The 22,182-nt window shown below is 40.6% G+C and overlaps 1 protein-coding gene across 6 annotated transcripts in view; it reads right to left on the bottom strand.

Annotated features, from left to right (window-relative positions):
• The window catches only part of AIPL1 (aryl hydrocarbon receptor interacting protein like 1), a 41,788-nt gene that overhangs the window by 5,343 nt on the left and 14,263 nt on the right, over positions 1–22,182 (bottom strand). For all 6 annotated transcript variants that reach the window (XM_069945036.1, XM_069945033.1, XM_069945037.1 and 3 more), the window contains 3 exons: positions 8,227–8,415; positions 6,082–6,258; positions 4,837–4,978 (listed from right to left, as the gene is read on the bottom strand). In XM_069945036.1, coding sequence (XP_069801137.1) covers positions 4,837–4,978; positions 6,082–6,258; positions 8,227–8,415 — 508 coding nt within the window. The remainder of the gene's footprint in view (positions 1–4,836; positions 4,979–6,081; positions 6,259–8,226; positions 8,416–22,182) is intronic.

The following is a 22,182-nucleotide window of genomic DNA, read 5'->3' as shown; positions in this document are numbered from 1 at the left end:
TTGTGTGTTTATTTGGTGTAGCTTTTTGTCTTTTAGCCTATATACAAAAGTAATTTCCTGCAGGAACAAACTATCAGAGGAATGGGAACAGCAGTGAGCAGAACCAGTTGTGGGGGGTCAGGGCAGGTAAGTATGCATGTTTGTTTATTTTTTTAATTTTGAACTACTCTTAAAAGAGTTTGTATGCCTGGAATATCTCTTTAATAATTTTCTATTTGCCCTTTTAGGGCATAATAATGCCGTAGGTAGAGAGCGCTTCCTCCTCACTGTAAGGCATATAGACATTTCAATGAAAAAACCCCACTCATTGATCTGGCAAACTCAAACTGTCCATGTAATATATGGATGACATTCACGTGCTGGTTGCTGAACAAGCAGCAATCCAATTAGGATAGCCATTTTCTCCAGAACAGCTTTTACTGTGCAGTTGATTACAATTCATTCTTCCATTCTAATAACCATGTGAAGTTAGGGTGGGTTCTTTACTGAGATTGGTCACAGAATAGTCCAGGGAAATCTCTATTTTTTATAACTTCCAGAAGCATATATACAGATGTAAAGACTGACAAAGACGATATGGTGGTATGTCATTGAGGCGCTGTGTGGGTGTATGTCTATGTGATGCATGACAATGCATAGCTGGTACATTCTGTATCACCACTCACTGCATTCAATGAATTGTATGCTCTCCTGCCAGCCCAGCAGATGTATAGTGCAGTGATGCATTTACTGGGCCACTCTCCTGCCCAGGAACGTACAGAACAGTGAGTGGTGATGCAAATGTGCATAGTTGCTCAGTACATCCCCCGGCTGGGATGGCCAGAAAATGCATATTCATTACAGTCAGTGGCAGGCTCTCCTGCCCAGCCCAATAACTGTGCAGCCCATATAGTACAGTGATTTGTAGTAAAGGAAATACCTCTGTCTGCTGTTCTGCTTTTATGAAGCTATATATAGGAAATGTTTCTAAACAACCACTACTTTTTTAAAATTTCTAATTATGTTTATCTAACACTTAACAATCCTTTTAGGAAACAAACATTTTACAGGGACCATATTGCATTACAACTAGAGATGAGCGAACCTGGAGCATGGTCGAGTCCATCCAAACCCAATCGTTCGGCATTTGATTAGCGGGGGCTGCTGAAGTTGGATAAAGCCCTAAGACTATGTGGAAAACATGGATATAGTCAACGATCGGGTTCGGATGGACTTGAGCATCCTCGAGGTTCGCTCATCTCTAATCACAAGCCCTAGATCTATCAGGTACATTATTTGGTGATCTCTGTTTCATTCTGTAGAGCCATGTAAATAATGCATGTGTGTTATGTCTGTGTTAGACTGTTGTTGTTCTTAATTTGTCAGAAGCAGTCATAGATCACCTAACTCATGTAGCAAGTCGAAAAACAATGGCACTCACTCGTGTATGCTTTTCATGGACTTTATTTTAGGTAAACTTTATCACATAAAATGTGCTGACAGCAACAGTCAGACGCCAGTTGGGTGCAGGGTGACAGCCGTTTTGTGTTCACATTTTGTGTGTATGCAGCTGGAGTACCTCCCAGCTTTCCTACTGGGACTTCTAATTGATTGCAGCCCTTATACACAGTGTAGTACCAGCACACTACAAGTGTGAATAGATCATATAACTATTGAATCCAGTGACTCACAGATAACATCTTCTCTAACTGGAGTCATTTTTTTTCCTTTCACTTAGACTGATATGACAATGCTCCCTGATGACTGCAAATTCCCCTAAATATTTCCCCCAAATACTATGCTTCACTTAGAATAATGCCTGAGGATAAAATTTCAGAACCTTGATCAGACCTCAAAATTAATTCAACCCCACATTGGACTCAAAGACTAACTTTGACCCTACAGCAGACCCCTAAATTATTTAGATTTAGAAACCAGACCAAAGACCCAAGAACAGATTGGTAAATAATTTAGACCCTAAACTAAACTTCTTAATAAATCCCTACCCGGTATGAGAAGATATAATTAGACTCCAATATTTAATAATATTTATCCAACATCAGATATACAGATGCCACATACACATGCCTCTTATGTCCCCTGAACACAGACTGTCCTCAATAGTCCCCCCTCTTTTACAAAGACTTCTTTCCATGGTCCACCCCTCTTTCACACAGAATGGTCCTCAAGGGTGTCCTTTTTCTAACACAGAATGGTCTACTTCCTCCTAGCCGCATTCACACACACACACACACACACACACACACTGGCCTCTATGCACCTACTTTTTCAAACAGACTGCACCCCATTCTCACACACTGCTCCCTCTTCCCTGATACTGGTCCACATGTCCCTTCTGAAATACTGCTGCCCATGGATCCACTTTTCTTACACACACACTGCTTAGGCTAGGTTCACACTGCGTTTTCAGCATCCGTTTAACGGATCCGTTTTTTTTAACGTCCAGGAAAATAGGGTCAGCAACGTTTTTTTGTCCGTTTTGGTCCGTCAAAAAAAACGGATCCGTTTTTTTTTATAATGGAAGTCAATGGAAAAACGGATGCACACAAATGAATCCGTTTTTTGCAATCCGTTTTTCATGCGTTTTTTGCAAAAAACGGATGCGTTAAACGGATGCTGAAAACGCAGTGTGAACCTAGCCTTACCATAGTTCCCCTATCCCTCCCCTCAGTCCCCTTATTACTTTTCATTACAGTGTTAGCTCACAGCCAGGAAATGAGGCCTTGTGTTCCAATAAAAACTTGCCTTGCCACTTGGAGTTAAAAGATACTGATATTACCAACAAACCAACTTTGACCTACGGTGACAGAACACACAGTTTGCATGAAAGGTCAAGGAACCCTTCAGATTAGCTCCAGTGTCACTGACTAGACTGTTCTGCTACATCAGATTTTATTAGAGTAGGTGATCAAACCATCCAGGGGGAAGGAAGAAAATTAATCTTTATGTAAAGAAAACTGTATTAAGTCAAAGTAACCTGGAAATGCAGGTAGGCACAGGAGGAGGGGGATACACGTGACACAAATTCTCTTACAAAGACTCAGAAAGGATAAATTAAAGCAATAAATGGGTCCTGGATTATGGTCTGAAGCAATGCCAAGCTGAAATACACACCGTACCACCCTGTGACCTTTACAGGAAATTAAAGAGAAAATGCTGAGAGATCTTCTCCCATCTGGAGTCATTTTGCAGCCCCCTTTTCTTTATAATCTATCTTTAGACTAGCTGTGATCCAAGAACACACTGTTTTCTAGCACGTTATTTTTTTAATGTTGCATATGCCATAAAGTAATAATAATGTGTAGTAATGTGCGAACTTTATCCATGTTTTCTAAGACTCCCTAGAGCTGCATCCAACTTCTTCATGTAGGAGTCAAATGAGCCTGAATGTTCCAGTCCAACAACACTGTAACTCCCGTAGGTGCGGGCTGTGCGGTGAGTGGCTGCTGTGTGGGTGCAAGCAGGATGACGGCTCCAGTGTTAGGAGATGGAGGTAGACAGAGCCATCAGGAGCAGTCCCACACCACCAAGCAGCCTGATTACCGCAGCTGGAGGGCACCGTGGCTACACTCTAGACTCTAGTCCCAGAGAGCAGGCAGGAGGAGGAGAGAAGGCAGAGCAACACACACTCGGGGGTCCCACCGACACCAGAGGGTGATCCAGTTGACTGCACAGCGCAGGTGGGACAGGTCCCAAAAAATCAGGATGTTGGGATGGCTGCTGTAATTGCATACACCGCAGCAGCTGCCGCTGCACAACACGGCCTGCATTTCAGGGACTTACAGTGTGTTGTGATGTTATCATTTTATCAAGGAATTGAAGACTTGATGCAGTAGTAAGTGGAGGGAAAATTCCCATAATTCCCATTGAGAATTTGTAGAACTTTTAGGTTGCAATAACATACCTTAATTTAGCTTTGGGATGACTTCTCCTTTAAGAACTGCACATTTGTACTCTTTTATATATATGCATGCGGTACCAATTTGATTTGTCTAGCCTGCATTGTGAAATTTAGTAAGAGCACAATGCTAATTATTTAAAGGGGTTATCCCAAAATTAAATAGTGGATATCAAACTAATCGGTGGTGGGCCAGCCAATGGGATAACCATAAACCAATGAGAATGGTGGTCCCTTGTTCCCTGGATGAATGGAGCATCAGAGTACATTTTCAACTGCTACTCCATTTATTCATATAGGACTTATGAAAATAGCCAAGAATTTTACTCTGTTATTGTTGGAGATTCCATAGAGAATGAACAAAGTGTCACTCAAACATTGGCTCCTCCTTTGTCAGATTTGGTGGAGGTCAGAGGAGTCAGGCACCTTTAAAGGGAATCTGTCAGCCCTCAGACCTGACCTGAGGGCAGGCTCCTAGTGAGCTTGTTATCTTTTGTTACTGTGTCTGTGTAAAGTGAATCATCCGCAATCTGGGGTCTCGTACTCTAAAGAAGAGTCAAAGAGGAGTTGTAGTATGGCATTTATGCTACGCTCTAGCATGTCTCACCACTCCTTCCTCCTCCCTCTTTTTAATGAAAAACCCTTGCTGCCCAGCCTCCTTCTCACTCGCACCATCTTCCACTCATGCACTGCTGCCAGTTTTCACGTGTGCCACTGATATTACGCAATTGAAGATGCCAGATTGTGGATAATCCACTCCACAGACGTAGTAACAAATGGTCACATGCTCACTTGGAGCCTGACAACTACAGCACTGTGTCAGCACCTCGGGTCAGGTCCAAGGGCAGATTCCCATTAACACACACAAGCAAAAATGATGACAAAAAATGCACCTATTTAATATCAGTTGTAGACTAAGATCTATATATTCTCATTACCTGGGTGGTGTTGGATGAGGTCAGTCGTGTGTTCCAAAACTTCATAATATTCCTCCATGCGAAGCAGGCACTGGCAGTAATTCAGAATCAAGGTGTTGATCATCTTTTCCAGCTTCATCCAAGGCACCTCCCAGGGCTTTTCCTGAAAGCAGAAATCAGTATGTCAGGGGTACTGTAATGATTATAAATCACAACTTGTCAGAGCTATGTCTGCTCAACTATAAATTTGATCTTCATGGCATCTAGTGATAACTTGTGAAGTGTTTTATAAGATTCTGTGACCTACTGAAGCCTTTTAAGATCAGAAGAGGTAAATCAATATCAATGCGACTACTTGGCAGCCTACCGGCTTCTGTCTATCCTAATAAGAAAAACTATGTATGCCGTATATAACAATCTGAAACTCTGCAGACTTGAATCTTAATTTTCTCTGTGATAGTACGCATTATCTTTTGTAATAAATGTCTGGGTCAGTAGTAAGGGTTAGCAGGGCACACATACTAGAGAGAGGTTTTAACATCAACAACAAAATAAAACATCCAGGTCATCCTGTCCTCCTACAACCTTCTTTTTTATCCACTAAAAGGAATTAATCGTCAGGAGCCTTTGGCAAGCTTACTTCCTTTTTGATTAGGCTATGTTCACACAACATTTTTTCAACTCAGTTTAAAATGACGTTTGTCGTTTTGAGTCTAAAACAACGGACGTCATTTAGCTGTTTAGCCTTTCTTAAGAGCAATGACGGCTGCTGGTACTTGGGGTTACTAATTGGCCTTTGGGTGCGGCTTAATTGAAAAGTCCATTGAATTTAATAGTAAAAACTGAGAAAGAACAGTGAGAAAAGAAAAACTGTGTGTGCACAACTAATAAAAAACGTCCGCTGTTTGCAAAAGATGTCCGAAAATAACGATCATGATCATTATTTTGACGTCCACGATGAAAACGTCCGTTATTCAATGCATTGGACATCCGTCTTCCCATTGACTTCAATGCATTGCCATTGCAGTCCATTAAATCGGGGCAAAAACTGCCATTTTTTAAAATATAAAAATTGGGCACCTTTTCTTTTATTTTGACGTTGTGTGAACATAGCCTTTCTGAAGTTTGATACTGACGCAGCTGCAGGTGAGACTTATATAGCATGCATGTGCATCCGACAATGTATACACAAGAATGCATATCACAAGTCCACCAAGCACAGAGAAAGACAAACCATATAAATTATTTTATATCTGAGTACACTACCTTGGTCTGTACATTTTTTAAGCAGATGAGAGCTTCTCTGTACTTGTTTGTTGCATCTTCATAACGTCCCAACTTGAACAACCTGTTCCCCTCTCCATGCAGTACTGGTACAGCTTTTAGTTTCTCATCATTGTTCAGAGCCCATGTCTCTCGTCTATACATACTGGGGGATTCTACCTGTGATTTAAAACAAGAGGAGATTACTTAATGAGACAACTATGTAAATCCAACAATAACACAGTGTAACAATAAGTAACTTCTATGCAAGAGAAAGACCCTGATACAACCACACCATACACACCATACAGCGGTTGCTAACTGCACCTACTAAATGCAGCTGCAGAGTGCAAACTAGTAATTCTTTCTCTGGGCACTAGGAGTATGAATGAGCTATAAAAGTATAATAATTTCAGTTATTCACCATCTTCTTTCAGGCTAGATTCACAGTGGATGTATCCGCAGCGGATTTTTCACTGCGAGTTTGCAGCGAAATTTGCTGTGGATACTCCTCCTGTCACTTCCAATGTGATTACATACTCGCAGCGGGATTGGCATCCCACTACGAGTATGTAAGTCCAGGCACCATTAACCCCCTGCCGCCGCGATCTCGGCTCATGGAGGTCCTGTGCAGCCAATCAGTGACTGCAGCAAGGCTATGCTCTGATTGGCTGCGCGGGACCTCCGGGAGTCGGGAGCCTCAGATGTAGCCGGATCGTGAAACAGGTAATGTATCATCCTGGTGGCAGGAGGTTAATGGGGGGACTTACATACCGGGATGAAAATCCTGCTGCGAGTATGTAATCACATTGGAAGTGACAGGAGAGGTATCCGCAGCGGATACGTCCAGTGTGAATCTAGCCTCATAAAGATTATGTCTGACTAATTGTTATAACAGGATATAGTTTTTATTATTTATGTTTCCTGAATACAATATTATTGCAACTTTCTATATAACCTACAAAAAAAATTCTACTATTTTTCTGCAGCTGAAAAGGATACAAATAAAATCCATGAGAAGGTCTTTCTATTCTCTCAGGTTGGTAGTTCATCTAGTGACCAGGTTAATCTCATGTCTATGGGCAGCTTCACACATATCTTATATTGAGCCTCATCTGTCAAGTCAATGCTGTACAACCTTACACTAGTGTCCTCATACCTACTAAATTACTAAAGCAGTGTGAGTCTAGAGTTTCTGCTATAAAGAAAACACAATCCAATAAAGAATACAGTTGAGCAAATAGAAAATCAGCAATGCCACTGATACTTTGGAGGTGCTATTGCTATAAACATTTCCCAAAGAGATGCAATTAGCACATATCTATAGTAACAATTTTAGTAGTTGAAACCACAAGTTATTACTAGTGATGAGCGAACCGGGTTCGGGTTCGAGTCCATCCGAACCTGAACGTTCGGCATTTGATTAGCTGGGGCTGCTGAACTTGGATAAAGCTTTATGGTTGTCTGGAAAACATGGATACAGCCAATGAGTATATCCATTTTTCCACATAGCCTTAGGGCTTTATCCAACTTCAGCAGCCACCGCTTATCAAATGCCGAAAGTTCGGGTTCGGATGGACTCGTGCATGCTCGAGGTTCACTCATCTCTAATTATAACAACTTTCCAATGCCTAATGATCCAGACCTACATTAATGACCCTTGAATAGGATGTGGGTGGGGGGACTAGGTAATTCCCAGGACAATACTCCCACAGGTCCTATTAACTTAAATAGAGAAAACTGCTTCCAGCTCCATTCTCAGTGTAGTGTGGGCACTAAACAGCTAATCGGTGGGAGTGCTGGGTGTAGGCACCCTGCCGAACAGCTATTGGTTTAAATTATTTTTTTCTGGAAAACCCCTAAAGAACCATGACTTTCCAGAAAATGCCCTATCCCTATTTTCCAGTTGCTAAGGAGGTATCGCAGTTCAGATCCCCATCGATAACAACCAATCCTACAAGAGGTAGCACATAAGAAAAGGGGTCTTATTTTTCGCAGAATAAGCACCACACTGTACATGGCCTGCATTTCTATCACAGCTCAGCCCCATTCCTAGACAAAAGCAGTAATATTTCTGTAATAAAAAAAAATTCCAGAAAAGCTTGTTTAATACATAGCTTCAGTAACTAAATATATTATTTAATCTACCTTTAAGAGTTCAATAACAAAAATGAGAGGTTGTGGTTCTTTCTGGAGCTCATCCAGGTCTTCATAGCCCAGTGTATGGTAAGCAAACATATTTGCCAGCCCACAAGTATGCATATGCCAGTCTGTTGGGTCTTTTCCCTCTGCAATGCGCCGCAAACTCTTTGCTACAAGTGGGTACAAACCAGTGTGCTGTCAGAGAAAGAAGAACAGAGGCATTTTAATCACATTAATATAGAAAAAGTCATTTATTCTTTATGTGACCCATAGAGTCACTATACACTGTTTTCTGGAAAAGAAATCCAGCATCCATACATAGCTGAGGGGGATTAGTTTAAATAAGTAAAAACATATACACTTCTTATTTCACACCTAGTGAACAGTAAAGTATTAGGTCGATACCAATCATGGTAAGCATGATTGAAAATGATTTGCGTTATCGTCTGTGCTAACAGTTTCCAAATTCAAGTAGCTATTATACACTCACCGGCCACTTTATTAGGTACACCATGCTAGTAACGGGTGGTCTTCTGCTACTGTAGCCCATCTGCCTCAAAGTTGGACGTACTGTGCGTTCAGAGATGCTCTTCTGCCTACCTTGGTTGTAACGGTTGGCTATTTGAGTCACTGTTGCTTTTCTGTCAGCTCAAACCAGTCTGCCCATTCTCCTCTGACCTCTGGCATCAGCAAGGCATTTCCGCCCAAAGAACTGCCGCTCACTGGATGTTTTTTCTTTTTCGGACCATTCTCTGTAAACCCTAGAGATGGTTGTGCGTGAAAATCCCAGTAGATCAGCAGTTTCTGAAATACTCAGACCAGCCCTTCTGGCACCAACAACCATGCCACGTTCAAAGGCCCTCAAATCACCTTTCTTCCCCATACTGATGCTCGGTTTGAACTGCAGGAGATTGTCTTGACCATGTCTAAATGCACTGAGTTGCCGCCATGTGATTGGCTGATTAGAAATTAAGTTGTAACGTGCAGTTGGACAGGTGTACCTAATAAAGTGGCCGGTGAGTGTATATTTCAATAATTGCAAAGAACACATTGATCTGGCTATAACAAAAAAAAAAAAAAGATGTTTATTTCTTATTGTATTTGACTGATTTGATTTTAAGAAGACTGGTATTGATGATGTTCCTATTAAGGAAATCTTGCTGCCGTCACATATTTCATACGGGTTCATGCTCTCAGAATAATACATTGAATTAAGGGAGATGCAGATATCCACATCATTAAATGTCAGCGTGTCTCAGAAGGGAGAGATACTACTGCAATCTCTCGGTGTTAGACGGCATAATTAAACCTCCATCAAAGTGGCAGGCAGATAATTTTGCTGATTTTCTCATAAACACAGAGGAAATGATCAGAAGACGTTGACCATATATAAACTTCAGTCACTGAGAAATAACAAAAGAGAAGAGATAGGAAAGCCTGTGCCCATAAGTACTGTAATAAGAGAAGCATCCACATTACATACACCCAGTCACAAGCAAGAGTTTCATTACTGGTAAAGTTTTGTATATAAAAAAATGAATGCTACATATCTGTAATCAAATAAGATACACACCCATATTTATTAACCTTTCTTTTTCTTTACCGCCTTTACTTGTCTGTCCTCTTATTTCTCCTTCATTTTCTGCCTCAACACCAGTATCTTCTTCCTCTTCTATTTTAAAGGGGTTATCCTGCGCTACAAATACTTGGCCACTTTCCCCCTACTGTTGTCTCCAGTTTGGGTGGGGTTTTGAAACTCAGTTCCATTGAAGTAAATGGAGCTTAATTGCAAACCACACCTGAACTGGAGACAACAGTAGGGGGAAAAGTGGCCATGTTTTTGTAGCGCTGGATAACCCCTTTAAAGTACTTCTATCCACACTTGTACTTTGTAGTTTGACATATTTCTAGGCATTATTGGCATTCACTTCTGATGTTGCTATTATAAAAATTCACTCATGGTCATTGATTTTTTTTCTCGCTTTTGTATGCTATAATGACAATAAAACCAGAGATGAGTGAAGTTACAGTTCAGGTAGGCAAAACCCTGAATGCTCTGCATTTGATTCCTGGTGGCTGAAGAAGACGGATGCAGCCCTATGGTTGTATTCATGTTTTCAAGGCAGCCCCAGGTCTGCATCCATCTTTTTCAGCCACTAGGAGTCAAATGAAGAGCATTCAGGGTTTAGCGAACCCAAACTTCCTGTAAACTCACTCATTTCTAAATAAGACTGGGGAACTCACTGGTACTACATTACAGACAATGGGGGAGATTCGTCAAACCTGGTGTAAAGTGAAACTGGCTCAGTTGCCCCTAGCAACCAATCAGATTCCACCTTTCATTCCTCACAGACTCTCTGGAAAATGAAAGGTGGAATCTGATTGGTTGCTAGGGGCAACTGAGCCAGTTTCACTTTACACCATGTTTGATAAATCTCCCCCAATATCTTCCATTTACTCATAAATTACTAAATTTGACCAAAATCTGGATGGGAAACATTTCTTCACAAACCCACTTGTGACAGACTATACGGTACAATATCCATTTCAAAATGATGTCACTGGGATAGAAACCTGTACTATTCTTAAAGGCTTAAAAATGAATATTGTGCTAAGTTAGTATATTTATTTTCTATTTGGGCCTAGCACAAAATTAATTTGAAATAGGCACCATCATTACCATTACATAATGTTAATTCAGCAGGAGAGTTAATATACTATATCTTTGCAATTGACTACATATATTTTTTGCTTATTCACTTAGGCCATTTTATCTTTAGATCAAGCAAAAAAAAAAAGAACAAAAAAAAACCCAAAACAAATGCAGGAAGTGATGTCAGCTATCCGTTTGCTCTGTACAGATTGCCCAAGTAAAGATGAATGCTGATTGGTCAGCAGCCATACACGTCCCCTGTGCACTGCTGTAGCTGAGTAAACTAACTGATCTCGGCCAAATGTAATTTATAAAAAAATAAACTCCCCCCATCGGATCAGAGTAAAACACAGAAGCATGAGTAGCACAATGGGGCACTAAATGGAGCGCCAGAGCTGCAATATCAAAACTGACAGCATACATTAGGCATAGGCTGTATCCAAATTTCCTGGACTCCCTAGGGCTGCATCCAACTTCATCAGCCATCCCTAATTAAATGACGCACACTGGGGTTCGGATGTTTGAGTTGCATTTATTCTACTTGTTTGTTTTGCCTCCTTTTGTACAGTGTGAATGAAAATCTGAATGTATAACATAAATAATTTCATAAATACATACAGTTAGGGCTTTAATACGTGGCCCAATCAATATAGTAAACAAGCGCCAATCTGCTAGAGCAGCGCTAGTTTACTGATCCTATTATGGCTCAATTATCGTGCAGCAACTGCTGCAGGGAGATTGTTAGCGATGTCCTTGGAGCCCTTGCTTTAAAAGTTCAATGTACACTACCATTCAAAAGTTTGGGGTCACACAAACAATTTTGTGTTTTCCATGAAAAGTCACACTTATTCACCACCATATGTTGTGAAATGAATAGAAAATAGAGTCAAGACATTGACAAGGTTAGAAATAATGATTTGTATTTGAAATAACATTGTTTTTACATCAAACTTTGCTTTCGTCATAGAATCCACCTTTTGCAGCAATTACAGCATTGCACACCTTTGGCATTCTAGCTATTAATCTGTTGAGGTAAGCTGGAGAAATTGCACCCCACGCTTCTAGAAGCAGCTCCCACAAGTTGGATTGGTTGGATGGGCACTTCTGGCGTACCATACGGTCAAGCTGCTCCCACAACAGCTCAATGGGGTTCAGATCTGGTGACTGCGCTGGCCACTCCATTACCGATAGAATACCAGCTGCCTGCTTCTGCTGTAAATAGTTCTTGCACAATTTGGAGGTGTGTTTAGGGTCATTGTCCTGTTGTAGGATGAAATTGGCTCCAATCAAGCGCTGTCCACTGGGTATGGCATGGCGTTGCAAAATTGAGTGATAGCCTTCCTTATTCAGAATCCCTTTTAGCCTGTACAAATCTCCCACCTTAAAAGCCCCAAAGCAACCCCAAACCATCACATTACCTCCACCATGTTTAACAGATGGTGTCAGGCATTCTTCTAGCATCTTTTCATTTGTTCTGCGTCTCACAAACGTTCTTCTTTGTGATCCAAACACCTCAAAACTTGGATTCAAATGTCCACAACACTTTTTTCCAGTCTTCCTCTGTCCAATGTCTGTGTTCTTTTTCCCATCTTAATCTTTTTCTTTTATTGGCCAGTCTCAGATATGGCTTTTTCTTTGCCACTCTGCCCTGAAGCCCAAAATCCCGCAGCTGCCACTTCACTGTAGATGTTGACACTGGTGTTTTGCGGGTACTATTTAATGAAGATGCCAGTTGGGGACCTGTGAGGCGTCTGTTTCTCAAACTAGAGACTCTAATGTGCTTATCTTCTTGCTTAGTTGTGCAATGCGGCCTTTCACTTCTTTTTCTACTGTGGTTAGAGCCTGTTTGTGCTGTCCTCTGAAGGGAGTAGTACACATCGTTGTAGGAAATCTTCAATTTCTTAGCAATTTCTCACATGGAATAGCCTTCATTTCTAAGAACAAGAATAGACTGTCGAGTTTCAGATGAAAGTTTTCTTTTTCTGGCCATTTTGAGCGTTAAATTGACCCCACAAATTTGGTGTTCCAGAAACACAATCTGCTCAAAGGAAGGTCAGTTTTGTAGCTTCTGTAACGAGCTAGACTGTTTTCAGATGTGTGAACATGATTGCACAAGGGTTTTCTAATCATCAATTAGCCTTCTGAGCCAATGAGCAAACACATTGTACCATTAGAACACTGGAGTGATAGTTGCTGGAAATGGGCCTCTATACACCTATGTAGATATTGCACCAAAAACAAGACATTTGCAGCTAGAATAGTCATTTACCACATTAGCAATGTATAGAGTGTATTTGTTTAAAGTTAGGACTAGTTTAAAGTTATCTTCATTAAAAAGTACAGTGCTTTTCCTTCAAAAATAAGGACATTTCAATGTGACCCCAAACTTTTGAACGGTAGTGTACGTTACCTCTTTGCGCTCCCTTCTGTCTTCTCCACACTCCTTGCAGCTGCCAGTGCAACTTCAGAGTGGTCTCTGAAGTGACAAGTTGCTCAGTCAATCACTGGCCGCACTGGTCCTATGCTGACCAGTGATTGGCTGAGTGGCTTGTCACTTCAGAGAGCGCTTTGAAGTTGCACTAGTGGCTGTGGGGAGCGTGAACACAGGAAGTCACCGGGAAGTGCAGAGAGGTAACAGATGAACTTTCTTTACACTGTCATCGGCTGTCGGCCGTGCATCACTATTACATGTAGCAATGCACATGTTTATCGTTAGTTGTTAAAAATCGCTCCGTGTAATAGGACCCTTAAATATACGATCAGCTGTTGATCACTGTCTTCGGCTGCCCGTTGACATGGAGTGATGATCTGTCGAATTGGCCTGATACCGTTCTGTGTAATAGGACCCTTACATGTAAGTGACAGACTGTCCAATAAAAAAGAGATGTAATAAGCCTAGCCAGACAATGCCCCAGGAGAAGTGAACACTGACTTGACGAGAAAGTAACATAAAAAAAATGGCATCCGAAAACTGCTGTCTTTGTCATTGCCAGAATTCCAGGTAGAGCATGAGTGGCCTGTGAATCTCCACACATCTTTAGGACACTCACTTCCAGAAGAAACATTACCCCCCCCTACCCAATTAAAAAATATATACACCTTTATTTCTGTGTAGAAGAATAAATAGAATACAAACAATATTTTAATACAATAAGTGACATGTAATGTCTTATATTTATCAGTCTCTGGAAAAGGCAAAACAATAGAGGGGTCTCACCGCTGAGATCCCAAGCGGTACAGATAATAAGCTTGCAGAGGTTCCAGGTCCAATTAGTCAACAAATATGAAATTTACAAATATGTAACACGTACCTCACGTGTAAATGTAAAAAGCAGACCAACGCTATGTTCACACAACGTACAGATGAGCGCCAACAACGTTCGCTGTTGTATAACCACGTCCGTAATTAATGTTTAGGATAATTAATTCGGCCATGGTTTAGCGTTAAACAGCGGCCGTTGTTAGAATGTAGTTGGAACATAGCTAATCAAAGTGGAGTCCTCTCTACCTGGCAATTCTGGAAGTATGGCTTGCATCAGAAGAAAGGGTATGACATACAGTATAAGGAACTGGTCATATAATTGATCATTTTAGTCACTTTAACTTTCTGACAGTGTTGTGTACTTGAAATGTCACAGAAGAGTAATAGTTTATCTCGCAATAGCTGCATGACCTATTAGAAATGTCAGACCAACATAAAAGACTGAGTGGGGCCTATGACGCATGTACAGTACTGTAAGCAGCTTCCTGCGTTAAGACAGAATCTTCTTTCCTGACATATAATTTTATACCTATTTCCTAAAGTTTGTCACTAAAGAATGCTAAAAACACCTCCTTAAAACAATTCTTTAAAACCTTAGACCATCTATGGAAACAAGAACGTTGTCAACCACTTATTTCCCTGCCAAGAAGATGTCAGCTATGTACAAAGCTCAGCTTATCCCAAGAATCATTTGGGAGGAAACACAATTTTCACTACATTACTGTTACTCAGCTAACATTAAGAACACAAATGCCTTTATTCTCCACAGAACAAAAGCTGTCAAGCGCTGGGTACATAAGGCGGAACTGAAAATTTATTGTGTTTTACTGGAAATTATAAAAATAAAATTACAGAGCAAACAGATTATATGCATTCTGATCACCACCACCAAGATCTATAACATAGAAATAAAAAGGGCATACTATTTTATACATTCAAACAGTGAGAAATTGTACCAGACATTGCCTGTGTATTTTTCTGATCTTATCTGTAAAAGGTTATTCCAGACAAATAGGAGAAATGAAATTCTGTCCAAAATGTATGCGCTACCAATGACCCTCTCCCCCCACACATCTATTATCTTTAGTTGACAAGTAAGGCAGCACGACATGTCAATGTCTGCTCCTTTAGCTCCTGTGTTGTGTAAGACAGATATAGAGTACATGCTTATATTATACCTAGAGTAGAGGCTGTGCGGGCAAAAAAATGACAGAGAAAAGAATTTAGCTGTTCATATGTCATGCACATTCAGACTGTGTCACGAAAAAGTGCCTGATAGATAGGCTTAGATAGCGAATGCGCACACACACGCACACACACACACACACACACAAGTGGTCCCTCATCATACGATATTAATTGGTTCCAGGATGACCATTGTATGTTGAAAACCAATGTATGTTGAGTCCATTACTCAATGCAAAGCTAGTAATTGGTTCTGAAGCCCCTATAATGCCATCCCAAAATGAGAAGAAAAATAACATTTAAAGAAAAATAAACTGATAACTCATATACATAAAGCAAGTCCTTACATACATACAACAAAGAGCTACTGGACACTGTAAATTACTTTCTATGTAGAACAGTGGTATGTTTTCAGGGTACAGATCACAGAGGGTCCCAGAAAAATAACACAAAGCCGCCCTCACCTGGTGCCCAAAGGAGAAACTCATCCTGGCACAGGTAAAGAGCAGTACAAAACATATAGTATCCCATTGTACTGTAGAGAGGAGACACTATTATTATTATTATTTTTATTATTATTATTTATTTATAAAGCGCCCTTAGTTCCAGAGCGCTATACAATAGATAGGCAACAGGCAGGAACAATACAAGATCAGAAAACATTACATGAAGGCAAAAGACAGACTGGTACATGGGGGTAGAGGACACTAGACAGCCAATCACTACAGGCACACAGGGAATACTGGGGTTTTACCAGTAAAATGGCCACTTTTATTGGTCAATCATATACCGATACACATGTGCCACAGATTCTGTCTGAAGCATTGTATGTTGAGTCTGGTCTCAAGTTACAATGATCCAGAAAGGAACATTGTATGTTGAAAATATTGTATCCTGAGGCCATAGTAAGTTGAGGGGTCACAACACATAGATAGATAGATAGATAGATAGATAGATAGATAGATAGATAGATAGATAGATATAGTGTGTGTGTGTGTGTGTGTGTATAGGCAAATTTATTCGATAGATATTCGATAAGCGTTCAAATCCCCCAGCTTCCGGTTTTTACCTCCAAGTGGTCGAATAGATGTTTTTCAATAATCGAATACTTGTTCCCATTGACTGTAATTGGATCAAATATTTGGGAGATATTCGTACGAATATCGAATATTCCACTATTCGCTCATCACTAGTGAACATGTCTACTATAGGCTATTGACTGTAATTTTTATATTCTCTACATTGGCTGAAAAACTGCCACAACATCTACCAAGAAGCATCAAAGACATTACAGACAAACATACATACAGATTCATTCCTGCCTAACGGGTCATCTTCTAGTACACTGGCCCCAACCAGTGGCTCAGAAGCCACATATGGCTCACAATGCTTGGCTGCTTGCCAAAGAAGCCCTGAGTTATGGCCACATACTAGCAAATGACATCACCCTATGTTCACTGTGGCTTACAAGTAGAGACAAGCGAATTTTAAAATTTAGAGTGAATCTTTTAAAAAAAATGTTTGTTTTTGCAAATTTTGTTAACTGTTTTAGCAGAAATTCACTTTGCCAATTAAAGGAGACCTGGCACCCCCCGTGCCGGGGTGACAGGCTCCCGACCCCCCATTAGATCCCCCTATACTCACCTGATCCCGCCAAATCATTGATCACAGTACTGAGGCTGGGGAAGCATGGGGACCCACCCTGGACATGCAGTAAATCAGAATGGATAGTTCATTAGTTCATTTTAAGTTGGCAAAGAACTGTGGCCTAGGGAGGAAGAGGGTTTGGCTGACAATTGGAGATAGGACCTGCAACCGGGAAAAAAGATGAAAACTACATCATACTGTTGCCTTCAGGTTAGACATCCTGGTATTACTTACAGAGACAGAAAGCTCCTTTCGATAATTTACCTGGAATGATAGGTGTGCTTTAACTTTATACTTACCAATCATTGAAGTCTCCCTCTGTGCTGTAATTACTATACTATCAGCCTCAGCCTAAGTATATGAGGTGATAAAATTAATATTCTGGTAAATTAAAGGCAAGTTGTTTTCTTTTTGCTGTATAAATTTATACCCCTTTATGAAGAAATGTATTAGATTGTTACATTCTTATTAGTTATTTTCATTTGCTACTTAAAATGTATCATATTAATATTCTCCTGTAAATAATACTTGTGAGTTTCAAGCAATTTTATTTTTGCAGGAGGTTTCCTACTGTACAAAGCCAATGCTAGGTTTTACTTTTAGTCTGATTTTTAACAATTACTGATTTTGTGTAGAGATTACATTGCAGCAAATTATGCGAATTTTGAAGTGTTAAAGCATTTACTAAACAAGGAGCTTTAAGGGGCAATTCCATAAATTTTAACAGCCAATATGTTGTTTGAAGGGAATCTGCCAGCTGCAATTCACGTTCCAAACTGTTGACACTGTTAGATAGATGTTAGATCAAGGAGCTAAAAGATACCTTTCTATCTGTAACACCTCCCTCTCCCATACCTGAGCCTGCTTGAGACTCATCTTCCAGGTGTCAGGCAGGCATTGAGCAGATATTCCAGCTTTCAGCTATTAAGGAGCTCAGGGACTCTTTCTACCAGGTGGTCAGTGCCTCCCGTCTTGAATATAACCATAATCGAGACCCTCATACAAGTCATGAGGAAAGATAAAGTAATAGGAGGATTATATGTGCCTCGGAGTAAAGGAAAGACTCTAAAAGTCATTGGATATATGGAGAATATAGTAATAGTATGTGAGAACAAAAGTTCCTTAGATAGAGCAATACTTCTGGGGAGTTTCTGGTTTCCAAGGTAATTGAAAAAAATGCAATATGAGATGCTTTGACACAGAGGTAAATTAAATTGTCTGTGTGAATGGAGGCCTAAAATATTGGGAGTTGTGTTTCATAATGATCTGAAGAGGATTGAAAGCTAGAATGACTTAGGAGAGAGAGTGACCAGGAAACAAAATTTTTGTAAGCTGAGTATGAGTGGAAAATGCATTGATTTTATCACTGATACTTGACATCACTAAAGTCTTCTCACCCTCAGCACAAGTAACAAACAAGCAAAACAGAGCCATGTTTCTGCTCCTCTAGGGCGGCTGAGAGGCTGAGAAGAGGGAAATTGGTGAAAGAATGGTATAAAGGCGACATCATCATCCCAAACTAAAAAAATTTAAAAAGTCTAAATGCAGATGGATGTTATCTAGAGATGAGCGAACCTGGAGCATGCTCGAGTCCATCTGAACCCGAACTTTCGGCATTTGATTAGCGGTGGCTGCTGAAGTTGGATAAAGCCCTAAGGCTATGTGGAAATCATGGATATAGTCAATGGTTGTATCCATGTTTTCCAGACAACCTTAGAGCTTTATCCAAGTTCAGCAGCTCCAGCTAATCAAATGCCGAAAGTTCGGGTTCGGATTGACTCGAACCTGGTTCGCTCATCTCTAATGTTATCCTTTAGGCCACGTTCACGCAACATATTTTCTTTAATTAATCACGGCCGTTGTAACTTTCAACAATGGCCATGATTAATTCAAAAGATACTTTGCATTGACACTGAATGGAATCTCGGCCAGAGTGTATACACATAGTATTCAAGACCGATACCGGCAGTTTGAGGTGTGTGGAGTCCGTTACAGATTCACTTTGAAGCAATTCTTTTCTGTTCCAGTAGAATATAGCGTAATGGCTTTTTATCTTGCTTGGAATCCTCCCGTCTTATTAAAAGCCTTTTAATAGGAAAAGAACTAAAGAATCAGCTGAGATGTACAGCAACAATGTCTTCCACAAAAAGAATGTGAGCCATGCGAGGCCACTGAAGCTTTCCTTCCCAACACATTTATAAATATCACAGGATCTGGAGCAGATAATTGTTTAATTGCTCTGAGATGAGATGCGTTTACTGCTCATCTTATGAGGACTCTTATCCCCTACATGCCAATGTACTTTAATTACAACTTAAATTACACCAATCATTCATTATAAGCTTACATAAACAATCATTGAATTGCCATGCATGGTTATCTGCTTTCAGTAGAATATCAGACTAAGCATAACTATAACGTACAGTATATATAGTATGTGTATGATACATGTAAAAGAAATCTGTCACTATGACTTCCATGTTAAGAGTCCTACATTACTTATTCCTACTAGATGATATGAAACTATAGTTATGTTTTAAAATGTATATAGTATTTGCTTTTCTGTTGCTTTTTTATTCAACCGCTGGGAGCCCGATTCTAGAAACTGAAGGGCCTGATCTCCATTCCTGGCAGAGGGCATCTTTCTATAATGCTGTTGTAGTGGAGGTATTTTTAAGATATGGCCAGGGTGGGGGTAGTTATGGACGGCGGAGGTCACTTACCTACACCGTTCCAGCGCCGCCCGGTACACTCATTCCGTGACCGCTTCCTGGTGTGAGCTGCCGCATGAGACGTGATGTCTCAAGGCAGCTCAGCCATTCAGCAACTGTAGCAAAGTCCCGCCTCGGCCGCTGAATGGCTGAGCTGCCTTGAGACATCACGCCTCATGCGGCAGCTCACACCAGGAAGCGGCTGCGGGACAAGTGTACCAGGCAGCGCGATCGGGGACCCGACACTGGAAAGGGATAGGTAAGGTCTACCATTGATTTTGCTGTAAAATTGAAAAATGTTCAATAAAAATTATCTGATTTAAAAAAAAAAAAAGAAGGGGGTGACGAGATCACTTTAAGATAATTTTTTTTATCCCCTGGAAAATTCCTCTACAAACATTGTTGCAATTTGCACACAAGTTAAATATTTTCTGATCTAAGCAGTAGGTGGATAACAATCTAGCGATTCACATCTTTGTGCACTTTTGGACGTTGTGTCATCTGTATCAGAATGAGTATTGTAATGCTAAACAATGAAGACAAAGAGTGAATACAGCCATAGCTTTTCAACAAGTGATACATACACATCAACCATTTGTAGTTTTAAATAGGTTGTACATTTGTACAATTATCCTGGGCATAGCTTTTTTTTTCCACCATGAATCGTGTCTATGAGGACCAGTTTGCTCATCTGTAATGGAGCTGATCCATTAGAAGAGGTAAAATAAGGTTATAATGCGTGATGTGAACATGTCAGGGATAAAATACCATCAAAGACATAACTCTTGAAAAGCTCTGGGGAAACATAAACTCATTATATGTGAATACCAATGCATTATTCATGGAAGCTTGTAAGACTGGAGGTATTGCAGCTCTTGGTAGCTCTGTATGCTCTCAGGCTCCAGTGAGCTTACTGCACCTGTACACAGTGCTGCCTGCAGCCTGCCAGCAGAGGGGAGAGGAGGCATCACCATATGTTACGCATCTAAACTCCACAATCACTCAAGGACTGTGCTAATCTTCTTAAGAAATGATGAGCCTGCAGTTAAAAGGATTTCAGAAAGGGCCCCAAAATAAACCTTTGTCAAAACCTCCTTATAAACAATATGCACTCAAATTCTAAAAGTCTTAAGAAGCTATTATTGTGTTGTCAGTTGTTGAGTTTATAGAGCACTGAGAAGGAAATGATAACATACAGTATACTCTACAGTGGTACCTTGGTTTAAGAGTAACTTGGTTTAAGAGCGTTTTGGTTTAAGAGCTCACAGTTTTTCAAAATTGTGACTTGATTTAAGAGCATCGCTTTGGTTTAAGAGCTCCCTGTACTGGGTGGGAGGGGGAGTGGGGGAGGGGAAGGGTCTGCATAGCGGGGTCTACAGCACTGTACTCTGACCCAGCAAGTCTCCTTCACCTTCCAAATTTTGCTTTGGTTTAAGAGTGGATTTGGATTACAAGCACGGCCCTGGAACGAATTATACTCGTAATTCAAGGCACCACTGTATATATAACCCTTACAAAAATATTAAAGTTATAAGGCTACTTTCCAGAGTTACCATCTACCAATACACTTTGTTACAGTAAAGTAGCAGAGACGTGGATTCTCTACCCCACAATCTATTTGGTGCTATCTTAACTGGGATAAGGCATCTAAGGAATCTGCCGATTTCACCTTTAGGAGGTATTGACTTTGCTGCCATAAAATTTCCATGGACTGGCCACGGAATGGTTAAAGATTGGCAGCAATAGAGCTGATGGAGTAATGGCATAATCAAGATTGAGGTCATGGGTCATCCCCAGTATATTGATCATGAAACGGATAGGCCAGGGTATGAGAATTGTAATTAGGGCATAGCTATTAGTTGTACCAAGAGAACCATCCAAAGAGCAAGGAGCTTATAAAGAAACAATTGCAAGGAAGCAGCAGGCAAGGAAAGAGCCTTAGGGTATGTGGACACTACGGAAAAGAGGCGGAAACTTCAAGTGGATTCTGCTATGCGTCCCGACTTGAAGTTCCGCCAGTCCCATAGGCTCCATTCTATGCTCAGGCAAATTCCGCCACCCAAAAAATTTACATGTCGATTCTTTGGAAACTGCCTGCGAATATAATGGAGCCTATGGGACTGGCAGAGGAATGCACTTGAAGTTTCCGCCTCTTTTCCGTAGAGTGTACATTCCCTTAATCAACAGGCAACCTGTAGTGGCAGTGTTCCACCAATATAGGCTACCAGGGCCTGATGTCCTCTTTGGGCATTGGTTGCTACATAGACAAAGAAGACAGGAGGCATCAGCCACCAGTGTGGACTTGCCACAGAAACCAGGAGCAGTGAGCAGTATTATTTCACTTATTCAGGCCTTCCCTGAAAGGGCACTAAAAGGTTAAAAGGAGGATTCTTCAAGTATAACTTGATAAACTTTCTATTCCTCTTTTGGAATAGAAAGTGCATTCTTCAGGACCATGTCAAACAAGGTCAGCAGCACAGGACCAAATTGGAAAAAATACATCT

This window comes from Dendropsophus ebraccatus, chromosome 11, assembly GCF_027789765.1.
Source record: "Dendropsophus ebraccatus isolate aDenEbr1 chromosome 11, aDenEbr1.pat, whole genome shotgun sequence".
NCBI lineage: Eukaryota > Metazoa > Chordata > Amphibia > Anura > Hylidae > Dendropsophus > Dendropsophus ebraccatus.
Note: the sequence above shows the minus strand (reverse complement) of the source record. Positions and strands in the feature narration are given on the sequence as shown.